The sequence below is a fragment of the Citrus clementina genome, unplaced genomic scaffold (assembly GCF_000493195.1).
Source record: "Citrus clementina cultivar Clemenules unplaced genomic scaffold, Citrus_clementina_v1.0 scaffold_1, whole genome shotgun sequence".
Classification (NCBI taxonomy): Eukaryota; Viridiplantae; Streptophyta; class Magnoliopsida; order Sapindales; family Rutaceae; genus Citrus; species Citrus x clementina.
Genome location: NW_006263303.1, coordinates 27,341,462 through 27,367,417, shown reverse-complemented (window position 1 = coordinate 27,367,417; position 25,956 = coordinate 27,341,462). Strand labels below are relative to the sequence as shown.

Sequence of the window (25,956 nt, the reverse complement as noted above, 5' to 3'; positions counted from 1 at the left end):
GATGATTATGTACTTCTAAAAAATATATTTTCATTTTCATTACATGCTAAATTTTTGAGTGATTATGTTGTGATCAACAAACAGGATGTTGGGAAGGGAAATAATTAATCATTAATTCATTACAGAAATGAGGTTTCTTGGATAGAAACTTCTTGACTTTTTCACACAAAATGGTGGCTGCAGAAAAGTTAACGGTTGAACGAGTTCTGAGGGCCCCATATTATCTACTCTTATATTTTCTTTTTAATGTTTCAACAAACTTTATATTAAATTTTTTTGCCACAAAATTAGATTTTAATTAAGAGAATTGGCTTAATTTGCTATCATATCGAAGAAACAGAAGAGAAAAGTAGAAAAGAGTTGTGTAAACTCAAAAGAAAATTGCCATTAAAAAAATGTTTAGATCAAATGGTAGGGGAGGAAGTTACAGGGCAATGAATTCTTCAGGCGGCAGAAATCGTCACCAGCTTAACCAAAAAAATGTGATTTTATTTATAGCACTCGCAGTTTCATGTCTGTTTCTCTATCACACGATCCGTTATTCCTCTTACAATAATGTTATTTCGCCAATGATAAAGTCTAATAAGGTGAGTTTTTTTCTCTTAATTTTTCTGTCTTTTTGGTTTAGAATGAAGTCTTTCTAGCCCAGATGACTGATAATTTTCTGTGATATATTTTTTTATTCATTTTCATTTTTGCTATTTTTTTTAACCTTTTTTTTGGCATCATATTTTTGCAAGGCAGTAGCAAAATTCTTTGTTCATTAGGTATTTTTATATCCAAATACTATTAGCTATACATTAATTGCTATATGTAAACCATCAACATCAATCACTTTGATGGTTTACATATAAACTTATACTATAGCTAATACTATGTTTCAACATACATTATAGTCTATGACCGAAATTACATCATAAAATCTCTTGTACTACGCTCAAAAATGTTATCAGTAAAACCAATTGATGCTTTTCGCTTCTTTATTGATAATTTTTCAGGTAACTACAGATGATTCCAATCTAGACATTGTTCTGAAGAGGGCCTCAATGAAAGACAAGACAATTATCATAACAACATTAAATCAAGCATGGACAGAGCCTCACTCCAACTCACTGTTTGATATATTTTTAGAGAGTTTTCGAATAGGAGAGGGAACCCGTAAACTTTTAAATCATTTGGTGGTAGTTTCATTGGACCCAAAAGCACATGCTCAGTGCAAATACAAGCATCCTCATTGTTTTGCTATCAACACTTCTAGCTTCGATCTTCCTAGCAGTGAAGAAAATGCTTTGACTCCGAATTACATCGAATTGATGTGGATTAGAATTCATCTCTTAACTTCAATTCTTGAAATGGGCTACAACTTCGTCTTCTCAGTATGTTCTTCAAAATATTTCTATTTTCTTTCAATCTAAACAATTGTGTTCAATGCTTCGTTTGTTATAGCTTTTTGGCAGCCGAGCTGTGAATTTTGGTAGTACAGCTGAAGCTGATTATTTTCCACAGATGTTTACAAATCGCCGCGTGACAAAATCTGTTCTTGCGTACCAGGGTGCAGATGTTGTGTGGCTTCGGAACCCATTTCCACACTTTTACCCAGATGCAGATTTCCAAATTTTAAGCGACAGATTCATAGGCAGCTCACGCAATTTGAAAAATTCAGCAAATGCAGGATTTAAATACGTAAAATCCAACAAACGAACCATTGAGCTCTACAAGTTCTGGTACGAATCAAAAAAGAATCATCCCGGGTTGAATGATCAAGATGTTCTAAACAAGATCAAATTTGATCCATACATAAAAAATATTGGGATAACCATAAGGTTTTTAGACACGGCATATTTTTCTGGGTTTTGTGAGGTTAGCAAAAAAGATTTTAACACAGTTTGTACCATTATTTCCAATTGTTGTTTTGGAGTAGAAGCAAAAGTTCATGATCTTAGACTTGTGCTCTTGGATTGGAGAAAGTTTATGGAGTTGCTTCCCAGGCAGAAATTACTTCAACAATCTTGGAGTGGACCCCACAAATGCAGGTATATATATTTCTTTTAACTCATTTATTATTTAATCTCATAATTTTTTTGTTGTTGATTTTTTTCAATAAAGGCTTTTAGATTAAATAAATGATTTTACTTTTACTAGCAAAAGTTTAAATTTTGAGATTTTGAGAGTGGTGGTTGAAAATATCTAAAAATTATTTACTTATTTGACATTCTTATTTCATTAGTTTCATAGCATAATTTTAAATAGTTAACTTTTACAATTTTTAATAATAGCTAATTAAACAACTAATTTTTAAATATAAAACTCTACTCATAAAAGTCTTACTTATTAGAACTCTACTTAAATAAGTTATATGTAAAAAAACTATACCAAACGGCACTTAAAATTGTAATAAAAAGAAACACGATATTTGGTTCTTTCACTAGTATAATTTCAATGTACATCGAGAATAATGTGTTATTCAAAAGGTAGAAAGTGCGATTCAATTATCCAAAATTGTCATCTCAACGTCTATATATTACTTGCTGCTCATAGTTGATATATCTAGCAATGGCAGCTTCTCATTTCAAAATCTTCAAGTTTAACAGCTTGGCTACTTATATCTAGCCAGCTTCCCGACGGTGTCGTCTGCCGGTCCTAGTAACTTCTACGACGATTTTGAAATCACATGGGGACATGGTGCTAAGATCCACGACAATGGCAAAGTTCTCACTCTTAATCTCGACAAATCTGGTGGCTCAGGCTTTCAGTCCAAGAAGGAGTATCTGTTCGGGAAGATTGATATGAGGATCAAGCTTGTCCCTGGATATTCAGCTGGCACTGTTACTGCCTACTATGTAGGCATGATCTTCGCATTTTAGTTTACATTTCTCCATCATGATTCATGGGTTTCTAGGTTTTTTAATCCAATGCTTTTCCCTTTTACAGTTATCGTCCAAGGGTGCAAACTGGGATGAGATAGACTTTGAGTTCCTAGGAAACGTAACTGGTGAACCATACACTCTTCATACAAATGTGTTTAGCCAAGGGAATGGTGACAGAGAACGACAATTCCACCTCTGGTTTGACCCAACTACAGATTTTCATACTTATTCCATCCTTTGGAATCCCAAGCGCGTTATGTAAGCACACTTTCTGCCTAATATTTTTTGCTTTCACCGCTTACTCTCGCACAGCTTTCAGAATATCTCATTACCTCTTTAAAGTCAAAACTTTAATTAAAAGAGGTGTCCATTTGTGGCTAGAATGAATTTTTTTTGTGAAAGTTGTGACATCAAGAGGGTGACAGGGTATTGCGAAAATTGCAGAGAAAGTGCCGATCCCTTTCCTTTTTACCAGTTTCTGTTCATATACAATTTTTGTTTTGTTATTTAATTTTTGGTCAATTATTTAGATTCTATGCGGATGACGTCCCCATTAGAGAATTCAAGAACCTGGAGTATCTTGGAATTCCATTTCCAAAGAAGCAGCCCATGAGAATTTACTCTTCTTTGTGGAATGCGGATAGCTGGGCGACTCAAGGGGGACGTATTAAGATAGACTGGAAATACGCACCATTTACTGCGTCCTACAGTAACTTCACTGCAGATGCTTGTATTTGGGCATTCGGAGCATCTTCTTGCGATACAAATTCTCCATATTCTAACTCTAACTCAAAAACTAAGGTCTGGCTACGGCACGAACTTGACATTGCAAAGAAAAGAAAAATGCGTTGGGTGGAGAAGAATCATATGGTGTACGATTACTGCAAAGACCATAAACGATTTCCTCATGGTCCCCCTCTAGAATGCAGTGTTGATAATAATTAGTTTTGATTTTGAATGAGGGAATATCAATTGACATTTGCCCTTAATTTTGAATTTGATTGCATTTTTGATATTCCATGAATAAAGCTGTATATCTTTTTTTTTAATGATAATATGTGAAGTACTTAATTCTCTCCTAAAAGGAAAATTTTAATTATTTATATTGAATTGTTTTTAAAAAAAATTGATTTCCTCTTTCAGTTTGAAGCATTAAGAAACGAAATGAAAATTAGCATAATAGGGTAACCGAACGAGCATTTAGATATTGCATATTTTGTTCTAACACTTACAACCAGAGCACATGAATTACATATATTGAAGCACCCCATTTATTAAAAACAAAAAACTGCATAATTAAAAACAGAGGAACATGTCCTGGAAACATTCAATCTCAATCACCATCAACAGTAGAAGGCAATGTGCTATGATGGTGCTTCATATAGATCAAAACACAGGCTTGCGAACGAGAATAACTGAGTTGATGACCTCATCTATCGGATGGAAGATGGAGAGAACTTCAAAATCGAGCAAGTCATGCCTCTCCACAACAGGATACAGAAATGCTCTGGCTCCTTTTGCACTCCTCACCAGCAAGATTCCTCCATCCTTCATATACTTCCTTATATGCCTTATAATCTTCATTTTGTCTTCTTTGCTCATTCCAACTAGAGCTGCCAAGAATATGCAATCATATTCCCCTAGCTTCTCCTTCACCTGCAATATGTCACCGGTCAGAAACTTCATCCTCTTCTCAAACTCAAAATCGGTGGCAACAATCCTGCGAGCCACATTATTGGCTGCCTCATCAATATCGAAGTTGTCGAAGTGGGTGGTTTTCAAGTGATTTTTGGCCATTACAATAGATGTAAGAGGCATTGGACCAGAACCCACAAATGCCACCTTCTTCGGTTGCACCACTCCATTTTCCTTGAGGATTCTACATTCCAAACTGGCTAACTTGACATAATTTCCATAATAGGGGAAAAGATTAAGATTGTTTAAAGGTTGGGGAATTTTGTTTAAAAATGTTGCAAATTCTTGCTCAAGTAAGCCTTCAGCGCGACCACAAAGAACTATGAGACTTTCGCGCATTTCTTGAACTTCTTGCGGTAAGTCTTTAATGTCTATGGAATAAGAGGGTGTACATAATTTCACAAGTTGAGTGAAGAGGCTATTGACTTGCTTTGATGGCTTTAGAGACTCAAGCTTAGATATGCTAGCATGGAGTTGCATAACACGAGCTATAAGAAGCTCAGTAGGAATTTGGCTCTCAATGTGGGAATTTTGGAGGGAAGCCATTGATGAAAATATTGGGTGATTTAAATAACTAGTCGTGTGTTCGTCTTGGTGGATTAGCCTTGCTATATCACTATTTATAAAGGCGAAAAACTAATTTGCGTTGGTGCATGAAAATGATGTTGATTTCTTGAAAATGCGGACAGGTTGATATAGGCGGGGTGTTCCATGCCTTATGATCTTAACATCAAGTGTAACGACAAGAAAACAAGTTAAATAATTAAAGATTCCTCCATAAATCTAATCCTTTTATAGTATTTGGTTTTAATCACTATATTTTATCAAATTAGTGCAACACCACATAATTAAGTAGTTTGAAGGTGCCAGTGTCTTCCACGAGTGAACACATTATTTTAATTTGATTCCTTATGTCTGATATTTTTGTGCCTGGGTCACAATACGTAGCTGTGCGTGCCTATGTTTTTGCATCACATTTTGTACCCCACTTCATCAATTAATAATTACGACCTTTATGGACTTTGGCTTTAGAATTGTTTGAGGGCCAAAGTTAGTGAACAAACACAGTATGTTAGAGCTAAATTCTTTTCCCACCACGTGTCATTTGTTCTATGTATGGAATATTATGATGTTAGCATATTCCATAAAGGGTTCGTGTTCCCACTAGAAACCTGAAAGCAAATGAACACAAGAAACCCTGAAAGAGAATGAAACTGGCCTGGAGTCAAGGGGTATATGCGGCGTGAAGAAGGCCGCCAGAACCAAGGGTTCATATGTTTCTTTTAAATGAGTTTGTTATTAATATGTTAACTTTTGGACAGGAAAATAAGCAAAATATTATCTGTAGAATGATTTCTTGCTATAATATTTTGTGGAATAGTCTAACTAATTAATTCAATATCTTTTGTTCTGGGGGTGCTAGTAACTTGCACAAAAATTTTGGGTTTGAATCCTATTTACATGGTATGGAGAGAATCAAATTGCCATAAATTATTAACAAAAACAGATCTGTACCGAATCCTATTCATCTAATTGAGAGTATCAAGAATCTCATTCACATAGTGGACAGTATCAAAGAGTCTATGTGGCATGAAGAATGCCGGAACCATGTATTCATAAGTTTCAAATAAATTAGTGTAGTTATTATATGTGAACTTTCGGACAGGAAGAGAAGCAAACAACATTATTAATTACTTTTGACGTTCTGATAGATTTCTTGCTATAATTTACTAGTGCGGCCTAACTAACTTACAATGAGATCAATTAGGACTTAGTCCAATTGTTTTGTGTTTGCGTCCTAGAAATCGAAAGCGGACAAGTAACAATAACATTTTTAGTCTAAGCAACGGAAAAGTGCTCATTTGAGGCTATTTCGAGGGCCAATCAATCACTGAGCTTAATGAAGAAAACCATTGCATAAGGCTTGGGTTCATTGGAATTTGGATAAGTCAACAGCAAACTTACATTTTTTTAATCATCCTCATTTACTTATTATGATCTCTACTTTGGCCTCTAAAGTTCTTACTTTCTTCCATTATACCCCAGCTTGCCAAGTTTGTGCTCATGGGGATGAATATGGAGTTTGAGATATGTAATGCTACACATATAAAGTTTGGATACAAAAATTATAGTTCACGCAATGTTATGAGAACCAATTAATGTTTGATAGGTGTTGATAACTACACACATTACTAAATTTTTTAGCACATGACAACTAATGATTAGCGACATCACTTTGAATACAAACTCTGTATCCATATTTGTACAAGGTTATTGCAGATACAATTACCGAATATATATATTAAATATGGTAAACCCGCTATGATATGAGTTGGTGTATTTATATAGCTACATAACATTCTTGAATGTTCACTTATAAACACAGCCTTGACTTTCAATTCATATCATAAACGCGCTTGTTATTCAATCTGTCTTTTTGTTCTTTTTTGTTTCAAATTGGTATGTTTTCATTCCCTTTGCAATAAAATGGCTGTTGGCTTTCCGCAGTTTAAACCATCTTCAATGGAGAATATCTTGTCTTCTTTGTCTCCTACTTCCGTGGGTTTAACCCAAGACGAGCTCTAGAAAATCGCCGCGAACAAGTCGGTGGAGTTTGTCAAATCAGGGATGGTTGTTGGGCTCGGTACTGACTCCACAGCAACGCATGCAGTTGATAAAATCGGCGAGTTATTGCACCAAGGGAAGCTGAAGAACATTGTAGGGATTCCCACTTCAAAAACGACACATGACCAAGCCGTTTCGTTAGGTATTCCTTTATCTGATCTTGATTCGCATCCAGTTATTGATCTGGCCATCGACGGTGCTGATGAAGTCGATCCGTCTATGAATTTGGTGAAAGGCTGAGGCGTCTTTGTTGAGAGAAAAAAAGGGTAGAGCGCGCGTGTAAAAAGTTCATTGTTATTGTTGATGAGTCGAAATTGATGACTCTTTTGGGCGGACAGTGGTCTGGCTATGCCGGTTGAAGTTGTGCCCGTTTGTTGGAAATTTACTGCAAATAGATTTCCCGGATTTGTTTAAAGATTGTGGGTGTGTTGCTAAGCTCAGAACTTGCTATGAGAAACATAATGGAAATTGCATAATTGATTTGTATTTCAAGAAGGACATTGGGGATATGGAAGTTGCTAGCAATAGAATTTTAAGGCTTATTGCTGGCGTGGTTGAGCAAGGAATGTTTCTTGATATGGCTACAACTGTGATAATTGTTGGCAAGCACGGTGTCACCATCAAGAACAAGTAATTTTTCTGAGATGGGCATCTTTTTTTGGGTCTATTCCGTATTGCTGTGCCGTATGAAATAATTTTTTCCTTAATTATGTTTAAAAAATTAATAATTTTTAGCTTCGCATAGGAAGGTTGAGTCGTAAGTTTGTGTTATAGTCTTATAGGAAGTATTGTGAGTTTTAAGAATATTATAAAATTTATTAGTTTGGTTAATTTTACTATTTAAATCAATATTAACATACATGGTAATAGCCACTTCCAAAGATCTGCATTAAAGCACGTGTGATTAATGAAATTTCTATTTTGTCATCTTACATCACCAAAAAAATTTAATTTGGAATTAAAGTTCGGAACAAAATTATAATGTTGTAAATGGATTTCTATAACATTTTAAACTCATTTACAACAATGTAAATTCGTCCCAAATTTTAATTTTAGATCTGAAACTGACTTCTTATATCACATCGAATGAGTTTGAAATAAGTTATAAAATTTAGATTCTTCTAGATAAGGAGACGCGCAAGGCATCACAAATCCTAAACACAAAAAATTGATAGATGCAAATAATATTTACTTAGTTGTTGTTCCTATGCAAGAATCTAGACTATTGGACGCATAGTGATATGTTGCAATAAAGAGATCGACAGAGTACCAGACCATCACAAAACTTGTATATATAGCCACATATTGTATTCCAAACTGCAGTTAAACGGCAGTTGGATATCGTTACTGCTACAGGACTTTTAAACATGGTTATATTTCTACAGTAGATTACTGAACAATAAATGGAGTCAATGCATTAGGATAATCAACAATACTAGCTGGGTATTAAGTGGAGAGATTTATCATACTTATTACGTAAATGATAAAAAAAGAAGCCTTGAATTTGATACAAATGTCTTAACATTCTTAGTAGTATAATACTTAAACGCATTTCGCTTCATTTATCATTTAGCTCAGATTTTATAATCTCAAGTGATTCGCTTAATTTGGGATACATCTTGATCTATCAATTTTTTTTTTCCTTTCCTCATTCGGCTTTAGATTTGTGATGGATACAGCTATTTTTTGTTATATTTTTATTATTATTATTTTAAGATCTAATTAGATTTGCAAAGTATGTGTTGCAGATTGATCTTTCCGGAGGATCGATCACTTTGTCAATCGCTACAGACACTTTAATGGTGAGTGAGCGAGCTCAAGGGATGTCGCTGAAGAAGCTCTATTTTGTTATATGCACTATTAGCAGATATGCCTTCTGGCCATTGATTTTCTCCTTATCCCTCGCTATAATTTAAGGGTTTATTCGGTTGCATATTGAAATGAATTTCTTATAAATCAATTTTGATGATCGTTATTGTAACATTACAAGTTTGCTCGGTGAGGTGGTATATATATGTTTTCTGTTTTTTTTTTGTGCCGCCGGGGGGGGGGGGAGAGAAGGGAGAAAGAAATTAATTATATATTTCATATATTGAAGCACACAACTTACTGAAAATAAAGAAACAGAGGAATACAAACAAAACACAACACAACCCAAGTCCATGGAGGAAATCGTGTCTAAAAAAGATTTAAGCTCTTTAATCACCTACGAAGAGTAGAAGACAATGTACGTTAGTACGTTGAAGCTGCTCGATCGATGTAGATCAAAACAAAGGCTTGCGAACGAGAACAACGGAGTTTATGACTTCATTAGTTGGATGGAAGACGGAGAGAAGCTCAAAATCGAGCAAGTCATGCTTCTCCACAACAGGATACAGAAATGCTCTGGCTCCTTTTGCACTCCTCACCAGCAAAACTCCTCCATCCTTCATATACTTCCTTATATGCTTGATAATCTTCACTTTGTCTTCTTTGCTCATTCCAACTAGAGCTGCCAAGAATATGCAATCGTATTCCCCTAGCTTCTCTTTCACTTGCATTATGTCGCATGTCACAAACTTCATCCTCTTCTCGAACTCAATATCAGAAGAAACAATTTGGCGAGCCACATCATTGGCTGCCTCATCAATGTCAAAGTTGTCAAAGTGGGTGGATTTCAGGTGATTTTTAGCCATTACTATAGAAGTAAGAGGCATTGGACCTGAACCCACAAATGCCACCTTCTTTGGTTGCACCACTCCATTTTCATCGAGGATTCTATATTCCAAATTGGCCAGCTTGACATAATTTCCATAATATGGGAAGAGATTGAGATTGTTAAGTGGTTGTGGAGTTTTGGCAAAAAATGTTGCAAATTCTAGCTCAAGTAAGCCCTCAGCACGACCACAAAGAACTATGAGACTTTCGCGCATTTCTTGAACTTCTTGCGGTAACGTTTTAATGTCTATGGAAGAAGGGGGAGTACATAACTTCACAAGGTGAGTGAAGAGGCTATTGACTTGCTTCGATGGTTTCAGAGACTCCAGCTTGCATATGCAAGCATGGATTTGCATAACGCGAGCTATGAGGAGCTCAGCTGGAATGTGGCTTTCATTTTTGGCATTTTGGAGGGAAGCCATTGATGATTGAAGAGATTGTTGGGATTAATTTGGATTGTGATATCAAGTTATTGTGTGTTTGCCTCGTGGAATATTGGCCTTGCTATAGCAGTATTTATAGAGGCAAAAGCTCTTCGGGAAATTTGTACGTTTCTTGTATTGGTTTTGCTTCAGTCTCCTTTTACTGCTGATGCTTGAAAATGATTTTGATCTCCTGAAAGTGATATGTTGACCTCTTGAAAACGCCATCCGGCAGTGGAGGCGTGGAGTTCCATGCCGTGGAACCTTTATTTATAATAAAAGGTACAATAACAGAAAAAAGAAATTAAGGAATTAAAAATTCCCTCTTCGTTATTAATCCAGTGCTTTACTAGCGTAGGTTGCTACTTGAATAGTTTTCCAATTATCGAATTTGAATGGAGATTAATTAAAACATATCATTTAATTAATTGACGCCTTCTAAAATGAAATTTTATAGAAGTCGTTGGCTCATCGCATTTTTTACCCACTGCATCAATTAATTTATAGTTAATAAAAGTCCCAGATGAGCATTGGAGATCCCAGATGAGCATTGGAGTTTAAATTTGTTTAGGAAGCTAGAGTTACTAAGCTAACACAATGAATTGGAGTTGGTATTCTTTTCACACGACGTGTCATTTGTACTTTGTATGAAATACTATGAAGTTAGCATATCTAAAGGTTCACGTTCACACAAGAAACCTGAAAGAGATTGAAGTAGGGAGTCGTGGGTCTATGCGGCATGGAAAATGCCCGAACAAATGGGTCCAGGTGTTCTTGTAAAACGAATTTAGTATTTGCTTTGAACTTTTGGACATGAAAATTGAAAAGAAAGCAGACATTAAAAATATATATTTGAATTAAAAAAAAATAATAAGTTCAGCTATGTTGGAATTCACATATGGTGGAGTACGAATCTCAACCACACGTGCAAAGTGATAAATAATAAATAAAGAGTTATAATGAGTTTTTTATTATTTATCACTTTGTGTGTGTGATTGAGATTCGTGCTCCACCGTAGGTGAACTCTAATATAGTCATAGTAAAAAATAATTTATTATGACATCAATAATCTGTATGTATATCTATTTGGTAAGATTGATTGACAGACTAATAGATATTCATTCAATTTTCATAATTTATAATCAAATCAATTGATCTGCAATTTAGAGTTCTGACTGTAAATTGTTAGATCACTTCTATTTAAAGTTTAATTTTTCAGAATGTTAGATCGTCCAGTCAAAAAAAAAACTCTGGATCATCAAATAGGGAAAACTAATAAATGTTGGGATTTTTAACTTAGAAATTTAAGTTAAAACACTTCTCCATATCGTTCATGATTCATCTCCTTAATGTAGTAGGGTCAATAAAATAACATTTTCTATTCCCAAAAAAATATATTATAAAAATATTATTTCAAATTCAATAACATTCAAGACCAATCAACCATGTATGGAGAATGATTAGGTAAGGTAAAGAGTTGTATTATTGGTACCTCTCCAAAATCCTCTTAAAGCCCCTGTCTTATTATAATTGTATTTATTTTCTCTTTTATTAAACTCATGCTCCACTAGCTTCTTTAATTTGTAATTCATCATCAAATAAACTTAGCAAAATCTCGTTATCTTTTTTTTTTTTCAAATTAACTGTTTTAATATTGCAGTTTTCTTTTTATCTTCTCCATAATTTTTTTTTCATATTAATTATTTATCACCCACAGAAAATTGTTTGTGTGGGGGCTAAGGTAATAAGACTGTAAAATAATTTTGGAGGAGAGAAAATAAATGAAAATTGAGAGACTCACAAACTAAATTTGCTTAGCTGGAAGCATTAAATTTAGTATAATTAAAAGAGGGATTTTAAAAGGATTATTTAACAATGTTATTACTTATTAGCTTCAACTCTTTAATATATATATATATATAAAATTACTGGTATTAAGCGGAATATTATTTAAAAGAAAAGGGTTTTAAAAGAATTTCCCAGGGGTGGGGGAAGGTCATCCGTAGGTGAACAATAATTTTTTTCATGAAGAGTGGATCAAGCCCACTTTTTCCTCGAGCACAAATGCACTTGATTCCCAGAAAACGAACTCCTCTTTATTAAAACTTTAAACACTCGTATATGGCCGTATCAGTTTAGGTAAATTACTTTAACACAAAAGGACATTATGCCCTCTATTTTATTCTTAAAGGTGGAGACAGAAATTTTAAATTAAGCGTTTAGCTAGCCACTCAAATTCGAAATTTATAGAAATTACCCTTAGTAAATGCATTAATATAAATATTTAATAAAAAATAATGGATAAATAAATTTTAATTATACATGGATAATAATATAATCCAGCAGAAAAAATCAATCTTTAAAATCTGATATCTTAGAATACGATTTAAGATATCAGACACAGACAGCCTAAAATTCTCCACGACATTAACCATTGTTAGCCGCCTTGAGCTGATCATCAACCTTTTGCTTAAGGGTCTCCAATTCAGCTTCCACCTCGAATCTCCTTTTCTCCTCCGCTTGCAGTGATTGCGTAAGTTGCAATATGCAGTTTCTCAACTGACGATTCTTATCTTGTTCTGACCTGATCTTCTCAGACAGCTCAGTTACCTGCTTTTGTGCCGCCTCCAAGTTTTGAGCCATTTGTATGTAGCCATCAAAGCTTTTCATAGCTAGGGGTCGGTGGAGTTCAAGCAGATAGGCCACCTTCAAATAACGATAAACAGGCAAGAAGAGTATAAAATATATGGGCAACAATCACAAAATAAAAAAAGGAAAAAAAGTTTGTGAAACCCACCACAGAGACTGAAATCAATACTGAAATTTATATTCAAAATAAATGACTGAAACCAGTACTAAGAAGCTGATTGAGACATAATCAGAATAAGATAAGAATTGAAATAAGAGATTTTGGCTCAGATAGCAACTTCTTCTTCTTCGTCCTTTTTTTCCACCTAAATACTGCTACTATATAGTAGTGGTAGAAAAATTGCTAGACTTCAAAATTTGAGCGGATATGTATCAGTCCAACAAAGTTTGACGAGTTTAAACAAGTCTACTCACATAAAACATGAACCGAGACAAGAGCTTATTAATGGCCCAAGAGACAGAAGTCCAAAATAAGAAACCGATGAACCAAAACACTGGATAAAATGTACGTACTCTAAGCAAGTTTGCTAAAGCAATATCCCATGTAGTTGACAAGGGGATTTTCTCAGCATCTGCTGCATGGCTTTTAGGAATGACCCTATCTGCTTTCTGAATAAGAGGAACGAGGTGTTCGACCTCAGCTCGTTTCTCCCTCAAAAGGTCCGCCAAGGTTAATCCGCTGGATGTAGATTCAATCTCAAGCCACTGATCGCTTTGAAATTTACTTGTGTTGGCTTGAGAGGAAGAAGGAGCCTCCTCTGATGCCTTTTCAGCCCTGGCCATCTTCTTCTTCCCTGTGATCTTAGCACGTTTCGAGGCATCTAATGCTTCAAGGTGATTACATGGACATGAATTGCCATTGAAAAGATAAGGTTTATTGTTAGGACTAGCTTGTGGTAGAAGCTTGTCATGAAGAAGCTGAGACGTGATCCTCGGCCTATTTTCTTGCAACTGGGAGACGCTCTCCTTGTCCTTTAGAACAAGTTTAGGAGGATCTTTCGGTAGTTCTGCAGGAAAAAAACAGCTAAGAAAGTTATTAAAAATAAGTAGTGGCAAAGCCAAGATTTTGGTTCAGGTGGGTAAAATGAAGAAATTGTAAATAATTTTTAGAATATACTAAAAAAGTGATGCATTTAGCGGCCAAAACATAAACTTTTCAAAATGAATGGGCAAAATTTCAATTACCACCATTATTTTCATGAATTTGTTTTTTGGTCTCGAAGGACAAGTCTTCCCAGGCCACAATGCCACATCATACTTCACCCCTTCTAATAAGCTATCATATAAAAAAATAATTAAAAGTCAATCAGGAGTATTCTCTCTTTTAAGCGAGTGCCCTCGCACATTCATGAAATGCATTTTATTTTCTTCTATAAATTAACTTCGATTAAAATTTAGTCAAAGATCAAAATGAAATATACCCCTTTATAAGACAAAATTAAGAAACCAAACTCATATTTCTATTTTTCTATGTTTGCAAGGGGGCTAAATTATATAAAAATAAAAGATGTAAAAACTAAAATCATTTAATGCATTTATAAGTTTATTAAGGTTATTTTTAATAAATTTAACAAGGGTTAAATATAATAATAATAATAATAATAATTAAATAATAAATTTAATGGGACTACTTAATAGATTTAACAAGTACTAATTAAAATAATTTTTTTCTTTAATTTTTAGAATTTATTTCTTTATTAAGACTTGAGCCCCATTGGTCATGAGCAGGCTCCTGAGTGCAAGAGATTAATTAGAAAAAGAAAAAGAAAACTCATTGCTTGGTATAAAATTATTTGACCCACTAATTTAACTTACTAGATAGTGGCCAATGTTAGTACTAAAGCTGCCTTATCTCTAAGTCAATTTAATTTCAAGATCGTATATATGTTACGAGAAATTTATAAAATTCAAATATTTGTATTCTTTTTTAAAAATAAAACTCATCAATAAAATGTAAGAGTTATTTTAATAAAAGATCATATAAGACTACATCCCTTAATTTATTGAAGAAAATTAACTTCAATTTGATCCTACATCACTTAGTTTACCAAATCATGTGTAGATTAAAGACTTACGCAAAAGAACGACTGAGTTGATCACATCATTAGTCGGATGAAAGATGGAGAGGACCTTAAAATCAAACAACTCATGCTCCTCCACCACTGGATACAAAAATGCTCTAGCCCCTTTTGCACTCCTCACCAGCAAAACTCCTCCTTCTTTCATGTATTTCCTTATATGCCCAAGAATCTTTGCTTTCTCTTCTTCATTACCTACAAGAGCTGCCAAAATTATACAATCGTATTCCCCAAGCTTCTCTTTCACTTCCATGATGTCGCTGGTCAGAAACTTCATCCTCTTCTCAATCTCATCATCCGAAGAAACAATTCTACGAGCCAAATTATTGGCAGTCTCATCGATATCAATATTATCAAAGTGAGTAGATTTCATGTGCTGTGAAGCCAAAATGATAGAGGTAAGAGGCATAGGACCTGAACCTACGAAAGCTACCTTCTTGAGTTGAGCTACTCCAGTATTCTCAATAAGGGCTCCATACTCCAATTTGGCTAGCTTAACATAATTTTCATAATAAGGGAAGCGATTCAGATCGTTTAAGGGCAGTGAAATTTTGCTTAGATACGTTGCGAACTCTAGCTCCAGTAAGCTTTCAGCACGAGCACATAGAATTATGAGACTTTGGCGCATTTGTTGAACTTCTTGGGGCAAGGCTTTAATGTCTATAGACGAAGGAAGGATACATAATTTAACAAGGTGACTGAAAAGGATATTGACTTGCTTTGAAGGCCTCAAAGACTCGAGCTTGGATATGCTAGCATGGATTTGCATAATGCGAGCTATAAGGAATTCACCAGGGATTTGGCCTTGAAAATTAAGGTTTTGGTGTGAAGCCATTGATGAATAACTATCTGTATGTCAGTGTGTGGGATTAAAGTGAGCAAGTCGTGTGCTTGTTTGATGAAATTAGGCCTTTCAATGCGAGTATTAATAGAGGCAAAAGATGCGAATTTAGCAATTTTTATTTGTATTAGTTATGGGTGCAGGTTATGTAATTGTTGGCGTACGCATGAAAAATCATGCTGATCTCCTAAAAATTACTTGGTCAAAAGAGGCGTGGAGTTGCATGTCATAATATCTTAATTGAAAAATTCCGGAGTTCCATCATGAAATTAATAATTTTCTCTTACAACTTTAAAACTTATCAAAAAGAACTCCCTATCACTAAAACATCATAGCTAGGGACCTTGGTCTTTAATCGAATAAGGTAGATAATCATGTTAGAAGTTTGATAATTTGTACAAAAACCCAGATTAACTTTCAGAAAATGAATATAGCTGTCTGTTCATGTTTTAGCGATCAAGTGGTTTTCTTCTAAGTACGAAGTGTAGAGAAAAAATGGTAAACTTGTTAGGAGTTAACCATTTTTTCTCACATCCTTTAATGAATAAATACTATGAAAACCCACATCTTTTAGATCTAGCTAGTAGTAGTTGTTGTTGTTGTTGTTATTATTATTATTATTTTTCGAATAAAGGGGTTTTTTAAGAAGAGGCCAGACAACACTAAATGGGGAAAAACAACCCTATACATATAACGAGCAATTGTTTGAGAAACACTAGGCTGGGGATTCTAAAAAATATGAAGACCCAAGGGAAGAGAAGAAGCATGAATGGCAATAAAATCAGCAGCAAAATTGGCTTCACGGTAAAAAAGAGTAATGGTGATGTTCCAGTCACGATTGGTAAGCTCAAGTTAAAATGATGAACTATAAAGCTATTGTGATTAGCCATTCATCTTGTTTCTTGAATCTCAGTCGTTTGATCTGGTGAAGCTTCTAGACTTTTTAATTTAAGCCTTCCGCCAATATTGAATTCATTGCAGCAATAGATCATATAGCTTGTGTGCTTATTATAGATTTCTCATTTTAACTCCCCCTCTCAAGATCAACTATGTAGATAGACATTGAGCTTACTTCTAAAGTATTCAAAACTTGTTGTTGGTAAGGCTTTGGTCAAGATATTTGCCAATTGATTCTCGTTGTTCACATACTTCACTTCTAACTCTTTTGCTGTAATTTTATCCCTGACGAAATGTACATCGATTTCGATATGCTTCGTTCTTCTATGAAATATTGGGTTTTCAGCAAGTGCAATGCACTCTTATTGTCACACCATACCTCAAGGATTTGACTGAGCTCAATTTCCAATTCTGAAAGGAGTAACTTCAACTGGATTTTGTAGCTCCATGAGAATGCTCTGTACTCTACTTCGATACTTGAGTTGGATACAACTTTTTTGTTTTTTTAAGCTCCATGACACTAGATTCCTAGCTAGAAAGATGTTATACCCACCTGTCGATCTCCTATCATCTTGGTAAGCTACCAATCAACATCGGTATATATTGTAATAGCCATTCTTTCTACTGGAGTGAAGTAGAGACCGTGGTTTACGGGTCCTTTAAGGTATCTGAATATTCTCTTACACCTTTGCCACTGTATTTACCTTGGATCCTTTACAAATTGAGACAACTCGTCAACACTATACGTTATATCTGGCCTTGTTATTGTTGCATATTGAAGTGCTCTAATTACACTCCTTACAACGTTTTGTCTTCAAATGCTCTTCCTCTTTCATCTTCTTCAACATGTTGACTATACCTCGGACATGAGCTCATTGGTGTCGGACTTGATTTACAATCAACCATGTTTGTTTTAGTTAAAACATCTTGTATGTATTTTTCTTGACATCGATGCATTCTCCTGCAATGTCTCTTAACTTCGATTCCCAAGAAGTAATTCAAATCCCCCAACATTTAGAGTGCAAAATTTTCTTTCAATTTTTTGATCACAGCTTCTATCATCATGCCATTATTTTCGGTCATCAGTATATCATCAACATAAATTAATAGGTAGACTTATTTTTCTTCATTTTTCCAATAGAACAAGGAAGTATCTGAGATTGCATTATTAAACCCCCACGTCAATAGGGCTCCTTTTAACTTCTCATACCAAGCTCATGAAGCTTGCTTTATACTATCAAGTGCCTTTTTGAGTTTGCACACATGGTTTGGCTTCTTTTTACTTTCAAAATCGTCTGGTTTAGACATGTAAACTATCTTACTAAGCTCCCTATTAAGGAAGGCATTATTCACATCTACTTGCTTGATGTACCATCCATAAGTTACCGCAAGACTCAAGATGACCTTTACTATTGATGATTTTGCCACAGGGCTAAAGGTTTCAATGTAGTCTATTCCCTCTTTCTGATGGTATCCTTTTGCTTCTAGTCTTGCCTTATATCTTGATACAGTCCCATTTGGATTGTACTTTACTTTATACACCTATTTGTTTCCAATAACCTTCATGTTTGTGTCTGGTTCTACAAGCTCTCTCGTGTTATTATTCATGAGGGTTTTGTATTCTTCCTCCATTGCTCTCCTCCACACCTCACTGGCCAAAGCATTTTCTGTATTTGTTGGCAAGTTCTTAACCCCTTGAAGTTCCTTATGTGATAGGTATATCTTAGGTTTAAATATTCCAGACTTGAATCTTGTCACCATGGGATGTATGGAAAGTGTTTATTCAGGTTGAATTTCTGGTGGGTGTTTCGGTTCTGGTGTTTCATTAAAATCTAATTCGTCATTTGGGCTTGTGTTTTGGAAGACACAATGAGTTTTGGTGCATATGTGTCAATTATTGTTGAGTTATGTTTTTGATTTGGTGTGTTCAGGTCTTTCCTTGATGAGTTCTCTTCTTCATTGGATGTGGCTTAGTTCTGATCAAATGAATCTATATGAGTTGTTGCATATGGCACATATAGAAACTTACTGTAATTATAGATAGGACTATTGTTTGATACTTTGTTTGTCACACTGAAGGACTCATTTGTTTTAAATGGAAAATCACACTTATCAAACACAACATTCCTAGTAATGTAAATTCTACCTGAACTATGAAAACACATAGATCGCTTGCATACTAAACTGCAACCAATGAAGACACATTTTGATGTATGAAATTGTAACTTGTTCTTGTTGTATGGTCTTAAGTAAGGGTAGCAAGCACATCTTAAAACTTTTAGAAAGTCATAATCTGGCTTTTATTTGAAAAGCTTTTCAAATGGTGAGATGTGATCAATAACTGGTATAAGCAGTCTATTAATCAAGTAAACTGAAGCTTTTATAGCTTCCCACCATAATTTCATAGGCATTTGTGCTAGTGCTAACAATGTCAATGCAGTCTCTACAATATGCCTATTATTTATTAGCTATATTCATTAACAATCTATTAGCTATATTTATTAACAATCTGATCATATAGAATTGATTTTTCCATTCATACTTGTGTTATATATGAGTTTGTGGGCTAGGTTTGAAATTAATTTCACCACAATGAGTGGGTTAGATTTGGAGCAAGTAAATCTAATGATTGAGTTTATTTAAATCTTATGCAATAATTGTAATTTCAACTTAGTTAAATAATTTTAGTTTACAATGTTCAATGTAATGAATCATTTTTTTTTTCTTTTATGTAGAAATCTAGTAGAACAAGCGCATTGAACTGTAACAAACCATCTAAAGTAGTGCATACAACTAGATCAGTTAAGTTACTGAAGAAGAAAAAGGAACTAGTAAATGACCATAGTTGCCATAAATTTTATTAATATTTTATCATAAAGTGCTTTTAAAGCATTTACTTTGCTATTATAAAATAATTATTTTGATTCTTAATATTTTAGTTTTTATAGCACAAGTTAATTAATTATGTAACATTAATATTATTATTGTTATTGTATTGATAGGTTGAGCAAATTGGGAATGAGTCTAGTCCAATAGATTTTCATGTGCGAAGCTATGGAAGTTGGCCTAGTGATAAAGCTAAGGAACTACATGTATGTTATTTTATTTTATTTTTATTTCAAAAGTTTGTATTATTTTCACTATTGGATATGTTATATTTATCTAATTATTGTGTTCATATTTTTATAAGGCACAAATGATATCAAAGAGAAATGAATTAAATGAGTCATCTGATGAGGTCTCACTGAGAAAACAATAGGATATATATCTTAATGTAATAGGAGGTGTTAAGCATGGTCATGCTCTTGGAGGCCTTAAAACTGAAGATGTATATGAATCCACTTCAAGGCGACCATGCAACAAAGAGAAATGCACACAATGTGAGGAGTTTTTGTTGAGTACTTTAAAAGCGGCGCAAGAGCAACTGACTATTGTATAGAAAAAAGTGGAAGAGTTAAAAGCAAAGCAATCTCATTCTCAAGTTGTTGTGGATTCCTCTTCAATGGTATAATGTTCTTTTCAATCTCAATTTTTTTTAATTTACATAATTCATTATCACTTAATTATTTTAAACGTTCATTTAATTTTTCTATACAGGATTCAACTGGAAAATTGAATGCAAACGACGATGGTGGTGCAAATTCTGGTGATGGTGGTGATACTAATTCAGATGACAATGGTGGCGCTAATTTAGAGGACGATGGTGATGGTTATGCTGATTCAGAAGAGGATGCTGATACAGAAGAGGATGCTGATATTGATTCAAATGATTTTGATGATATTTGATATTTATATGATTTTGATGATATTTGATATTTATATGATTTATGGCATTTGAAAATAATATAATAATGCTTTATTTTTTATTATGAAATGTTTTTGGACAATATGAATGCTGATAATTTCAATTGAATTATTTAGGAAAATTCATTCATTTTAATAATAACGTTGGTTGAATAAAATATAGTCTCAATAGTCATATGTTCTTAAAAATTGTATTAGGCAATTGGAATTGCCAGTGGTAATTAATAAAATAAATTTCAACTACATAGATTATTTTCAATTGTCTATCCCTATTAAAAGCAGAGAATTTTCAACAAAAATATGTCGTCGAAAATATTGCTTTTTTGACTATGAATACATTATTTATGATGGAACAATTCAATTGCAAATATTACTTATTTCAACTAGTATGTAGTATTTTTGATTGCAAAATCAATTAGAACAACATGTATTTCCAATTATAGTTTAGTTTTTTTTTTTGTTTTTGCTCCTCAAAATTAATTTATTTCCAGTGGTCATATTATTTCTTATATGCATTTATCATTTTTCCATGGCTAATTTAACTCGAAAAAAGCATATTTACGGTGGCTGTTTGGAAAAAAAAGTATTTCTACCCAAGATATTATCGACGGCTAGTGACTACCTTCAGCCATTGAAAAAACACATTTGCAACGACACTTCACTTTTTTTTACTGTATTCAACAATTACAAATAATAGATTTTCTTGTAGTGAGTATAAATAGTATTGAAGGAAAATATTTCAAATATTCAACTTCCAAAATGATAAAATTAGATCATATGCACCTCAAAATAAATGAACTAAATCAAGGTGGATGAATGATAAGCATATAATTTAAACATATTTTACCTTTAATTATATATTTATTTAATTATTTTTATTTTATTGAATAATTTTATGGAAAATTATTCACTGACCACCTATTTTTCGTATTTTTTCAAAAATACACAATTCTTAATTTTTTTTTTGCTAAACTTCACTCGAACTTATATTATTTTGCACATGTCCACTTCCGTCTTCAAACTGTTAAGAGAACTAACGAAATATTATATAAATGACTTTTTTACCCCCAAATGTAAAAGGACAATTATTCACCGACCACTTTTTTTTTGTATTTTTTGAAAAATACATTTTTTTTTGTTGAACTCCACTTGAAGTTATATTGTTCTTCACCTATCCACTTCTGACTTCAAATAATGTCGTTGTGAAATGACAATTTTACTCTTATGATGTCAGTAAAGTTCTAACAGTGTTATAACTGGAGTGAATCAGTGAAAAAAATGTTAACTTCAAGTGGAGCGCTGCAAAAAAAAAATTGAAAAAAGCTAGAGAAAACCCTTATTTTATTAAATAAAAATTAATTAAAAATTATGGATAAAAATTACGTAAATAATAACAATTTGGGAAGCATTAAAGAGTAATTGATTTTGGAAGCAATTGGGCCGAATTCACACGCGGAATTCAAGGCAAAATAACCAAAATTCAATTAGTTGTAAATCCAGATCATGCCTGCGCGTGATGAATTAAAGTTCTCTCATGGCTTGTTCTATTTATTTTTTTCCTTAAAGATGAAAATTCACAATTGTAATTTAAGGTTTGTACAAAAAATTTTCACTTCTCTTTGCAAATGAATTTGAAACTAGTAAAAGCCTTTTCAACTGAAAGAACTTCCCATGATCAAAAGACACTAGTAATCTCCTCCTCCCCCCTTCAATTGCCACCGAGTATCAAACTCTTATCAAAAGCTATATTTAGAACCAAGCGACGAGAACTTTAAATGAAGAAAAAAGGCCAAAAAGAATGTTACGATCCCAGTTTTCTTCTAATATGCAGACTGGTATCTAGGCAAAGTGAAAACGTTAAAATTACAATACAATATAATTATAACCATAACAATTCCACAAGATATTCAATTCGCTCCTTATGATGTTACGGTATCACTCAATAATTTTCGGATGGCATTTCAATTTAAGAAAGTTACAGAGCAGTTGATCGATCTCCACTTGCACGGCCTCTCCAACAGCAATGGACAAACTCTATAACTTTCTCCTCCCGCAAGTTCTTGGGCACTCGGCACACGCATGTCGATTGGAAGTTGTGATCACGAGGCTGCATACATCTTAAGCAACATAAACTTTCATAACCCGGCTTTTTGCATTTTGCAATTAGATTTCGGTCTGCATGGCCATGATCCAAACAGAAATCATATAGCTCCATAGATATTTCCTTCTTTCTGTGGTAAAGGTAGAAAAATATAGCGGCTCTTCTGATGTGCTGTTTTTAAAATAGCCACAATGCCTCACATTTTCTCTTTCCATCATGTGGATCATTTTCAGCTTCTGTCATTTTTGCCTGAAATTTACGAAGCGTAGGTTCGATCAAATCCCAGCAGCCCTCCGGAGGATATTAGACAGTGTTTGTCTTTACCTTCGGCATCCTTCTACCTCTACACAATGTACTACCAAAAGCGAATATTTTTTAGATTCAAATTGAGAAGCAAAGCCCTTCTTGGACAGCCGGAACGACCAGGGATTGGGGTGTCACCCGCTTGTTCAATTTATTTTGTTATTCTCCATTGAAGTATGTCTACTTAATTTTCTTATAGTGAGGTTAAGATCCTTAAAGATGAAATCATGTTGAATAAAACAGTTGTCTTTTTGTTTTAGTTTCCCACGTGTATTTTTTTTATGATTACAGTTCTTGTTTCTCATGATTGATGGAATAATTTTTTTTTTATCTTTAATATCATGTGTTTTTACAATTAAGAGATTATTTGATTAAATCTAACGTTGATAAAATAATATTAATTTAATTTCTTTGATTGTATGATTTTCAACAAATTGAATACATAGAATGCTTAAGAAACTTTGATTCTTTGGTTTTCAATAAGATGCTATAATGCTTAAAAATTATACCTTAAAGCAAACCAAAAAAATATATATACATTAGAGATAATTACTCATACTTAATTCTTAGATCTATGAGACGACATAAATTAATTTTGAGTTATCACTCTAAAATTAGCAATTATGAAACCTTGATAACCTTTTTCTTATTGAAATTAGATGAGTGATGAAATCTAAAGAACTAACAGGACTTCCAGCTATAGCTAGCTCATCAGTGACAGATTTCAGTTGATAGTTATAGAACCTTTCTTCAAATTGTTTAACATCATTTTTAGGTGAACTTTCTTAGCACCAATTTCATATCCAAATTGTTGTTCTAAGCTAGTCCACAATTCATGAGAGGTTTTCGAGTTTACCACAAGATTGAGGATTTCAACATTGATGGAGGACATCAACCAACTCAATAACATCTGATCTTGCTTCTTCCATACAACAAATGCATGATTCTCTTGTGGAGCAACATTTGTGTTCTCAGACGAATTGGAGACATCACTTGAATTTCCTAAAGCATTTGAGAGAAATCGATATGGACAAGTTTTAGAGCCATCTAGAAGATTTTCAAGTTCATTGGCTCGAACTAAGGAGAGAATTTGAGACTTTCAGATCGTGTAGTAAGATCTGTCAAGTGATTGGAATAGTGAAGGTAAACGATGATAGTGTTGATGAGATGTTTGTGTTTAAGTTTGTTAAAGCCATGTGAAATGATTGATTATGGCTTTGATACCAAATTGAAGTTGTTTGGTTACTGAGAAAGTGAAAGAAAATCTAATAAACTATGAGAAAATTTTTTGCAGAACAATTCATCAGTTTCATTCATCTAAATTAAAAGTACAATGAGCTTATATACTGGTATCCAGAACATTCAGGATTTGTTAACTCACGTGTGAAGAATGAGCAAAGATTACAAATGATTAACAATCATTACTAACGAAATAACAGATTCTAAAACTAATTATAACAACCTTGCTGACTCAGCTGCCGCATCAGCAGAGGTAGTTACTTAACTAAAGTTATTATTCAACAAAGTCATCCATATATTCACAAGTATACAACAAAGAGAATACTAATGCAGAAGAAGAAATCAACAAACCTGAAAAAAATTCTTTAAAACAACAAAATAGCAGAAACTGCATAGGAAAAAAAGAAAAAATTGAAGCTATAAGATAGAGTGATCGATTAAGAATCACAACAAATAGAAGCTCGGGCATTTCATTTGTAGTGATTTAAAGATAGCCTTGCGAGTTGCGAACTAGAACAACCGAATTGATCACGTCATCATTGGGATGAACGGCTGAGAGAACCTCAAAATCCAACAAGTCGTGCTCCACCACCACCGGATACAAAAATGCCCTTGCCCCTTTTGCGCTCCTCACTAGCAAAATTCCTCCATCCTTCATATATTTTCTTATATGTCCAAGAATCGTCAGTTTCTCTTCTTTACTCATACCAACAAGAGCTGCCAAAAATATGCAATCATACTCCCCAAGCTGCTCTTTTACTTCCATTATATCACGAGTCAGAAACTTCATCCTCCCCTCAAACTCAGCATCCGAAGCAACAATGCTGCGAGCCACATCATTTGCTGCCTCATCAATATCAAAATTATCAAAGTGAGTGGATGTCAAGTGATGTTTAGCCATTATAATAGAAGTGAGAGGCATTGGGCCCGAACCCACAAAGGCAACCTTCTTGGGTTGCACCACTCCATTTTCACTGAGGATTGTATATTCCAACTTGGATAGCTTTACATAATTTCCATAATAAGGGAAGAGACTGAGATTATTTAAGGGTTGGGGAATTTTGGTTAGAAATGTTGCAAATTCTAGCTCCAATAGGCCTTCAGCACGGCCACAAAGAACAATGAGGCTCTCTCGCATTTTTTGAACTTCTTGTGGTAAGGCCGTTATGTCAATGGATGAAGGGATGGTACATAATTTCACAAGGCGAGAGAAGATGCTATTGACTTGCTTCGAAGGCTTTAGAGACTCAAGCTTGGATATGCTAGCATGGATTTGCATGACGCTAGCTATTAAGAGCTCCGCCGGAATTTGGCTTTCACAGCTAAGGCTTCGGAGGGAAGCCATTGATGATTGAGAATTTTATTTTTTTTTGGGGGGTGTTTGTCTTGTGGAATTGGCTAGCTATGTATTAGTATTTATAGGCGTAAGAGCTGGTAGTTTGATTGACATCATCAGATATTTGTCCATTATAATTGTCAACTTAATGGCACGTTCCATGCCCTGAGATTTTGGCCTATAGTTCATTTAAAACTTATGGGCTTAAATGTCTTCAAAATCTTTTCTAATTTGGTACCGCTTACATTTTGTTTTTTTATATTTTTGTTAGATGGAGAAAGCTAGTTAGCTAGCTAGCTAGTATTCTTTTCACACCACGGCTCCTATTTCCCTTGAAGGGTTGTGAAGAAGTGAGGAAATACCAAAGAATATTTATGTTCGCACATGAGAATGAAATTGGAG

The 25,956-nt window shown here is 34.0% G+C and overlaps 5 protein-coding genes and 2 pseudogenes across 5 annotated transcripts; 2 read left to right on the top strand and 5 right to left on the bottom strand.

Moving 5' to 3' along the window:
• The first annotated feature begins 569 nt into the window (after positions 1 to 569).
• On the top strand, positions 570 to 3,812 carry LOC18054140. The gene is made up of 7 exons (XM_024177928.1): positions 570 to 587; positions 999 to 1,376; positions 1,552 to 2,033; positions 2,615 to 2,840; positions 2,932 to 3,125; positions 3,398 to 3,597; positions 3,664 to 3,812. Exons 1-7 carry the CDS (start codon positions 570 to 572, stop codon positions 3,810 to 3,812), a joined length of 1,647 nt encoding a protein of 548 aa, XP_024033696.1.
• A 441-nt stretch (positions 3,813 to 4,253) lies between these two features.
• Positions 4,254 to 5,108, bottom strand: LOC18054139 (nicotianamine synthase). The gene has a single exon (XM_006453339.1). It carries the CDS (start codon positions 5,106 to 5,108, stop codon positions 4,254 to 4,256), a length of 855 nt encoding a protein of 284 aa, XP_006453402.1.
• Positions 5,109 to 7,049: 1,941 nt separating this feature from the next.
• On the top strand, positions 7,050 to 7,821 carry LOC18054138 (annotated as a pseudogene).
• A 1,630-nt stretch (positions 7,822 to 9,451) lies between these two features.
• LOC18054137 (nicotianamine synthase) lies at positions 9,452 to 10,306 on the bottom strand. The gene has a single exon (XM_006453337.1). The coding sequence runs from the start codon at positions 10,304 to 10,306 to the stop codon at positions 9,452 to 9,454; it is 855 nt and encodes a 284-aa protein (XP_006453400.1).
• Positions 10,307 to 12,733: 2,427 nt separating this feature from the next.
• On the bottom strand, positions 12,734 to 15,868 carry LOC18054136. The gene is made up of 3 exons (XM_006453336.2): positions 15,031 to 15,868; positions 13,469 to 13,962; positions 12,734 to 13,012 (listed from the first exon to the last, which is right to left on the bottom strand). Exons 1-3 carry the CDS (start codon positions 15,866 to 15,868, stop codon positions 12,734 to 12,736), a joined length of 1,611 nt encoding a protein of 536 aa, XP_006453399.2.
• Positions 15,869 to 22,550: 6,682 nt separating this feature from the next.
• On the bottom strand, positions 22,551 to 23,009 carry LOC18054135 (annotated as a pseudogene).
• Positions 23,010 to 24,702: 1,693 nt separating this feature from the next.
• On the bottom strand, positions 24,703 to 25,563 carry LOC18054134 (nicotianamine synthase). Its single transcript, XM_006453334.1, has one exon. It carries the CDS (start codon positions 25,561 to 25,563, stop codon positions 24,703 to 24,705), a length of 861 nt encoding a protein of 286 aa, XP_006453397.1.
• Positions 25,564 to 25,956: the final 393 nt, after the last annotated feature.

Bases quoted from the DNA above. Each gene is read 5' to 3' on its own strand.
- LOC18054140 (XM_024177928.1), top strand. The intron at 1,377-1,551 runs GTATGTTCTTCA...CTTGCGTACCAG, and splicing joins GCTACAACTTCGTCTTCTCA to GGTGCAGATGTTGTGTGGCT. The intron at 2,841-2,931 runs GTAGGCATGATC...TCCCTTTTACAG, and splicing joins GCACTGTTACTGCCTACTAT to TTATCGTCCAAGGGTGCAAA.
- LOC18054139 (XM_006453339.1), bottom strand. From the start codon at position 5,108: ATGGCTTCCCTCCAAAATTCCCACATTGAGAGCCAAATTCCTACTGAG.
- LOC18054137 (XM_006453337.1), bottom strand. From the start codon at position 10,306: ATGGCTTCCCTCCAAAATGCCAAAAATGAAAGCCACATTCCAGCTGAG.
- LOC18054136 (XM_006453336.2), bottom strand. From the start codon at position 15,868: ATGGCTTCACACCAAAACCTTAATTTTCAAGGCCAAATCCCTGGTGAA. The intron at 13,963-15,030 runs GTAAGTCTTTAA...TTTTTCCTGCAG, and splicing joins CAACTCAGTCGTTCTTTTGC to AACTACCGAAAGATCCTCCT. The intron at 13,013-13,468 runs GTACGTACATTT...CGTTATTTGAAG, and splicing joins CTTTAGCAAACTTGCTTAGA to GTGGCCTATCTGCTTGAACT.
- LOC18054134 (XM_006453334.1), bottom strand. From the start codon at position 25,563: ATGGCTTCCCTCCGAAGCCTTAGCTGTGAAAGCCAAATTCCGGCGGAG.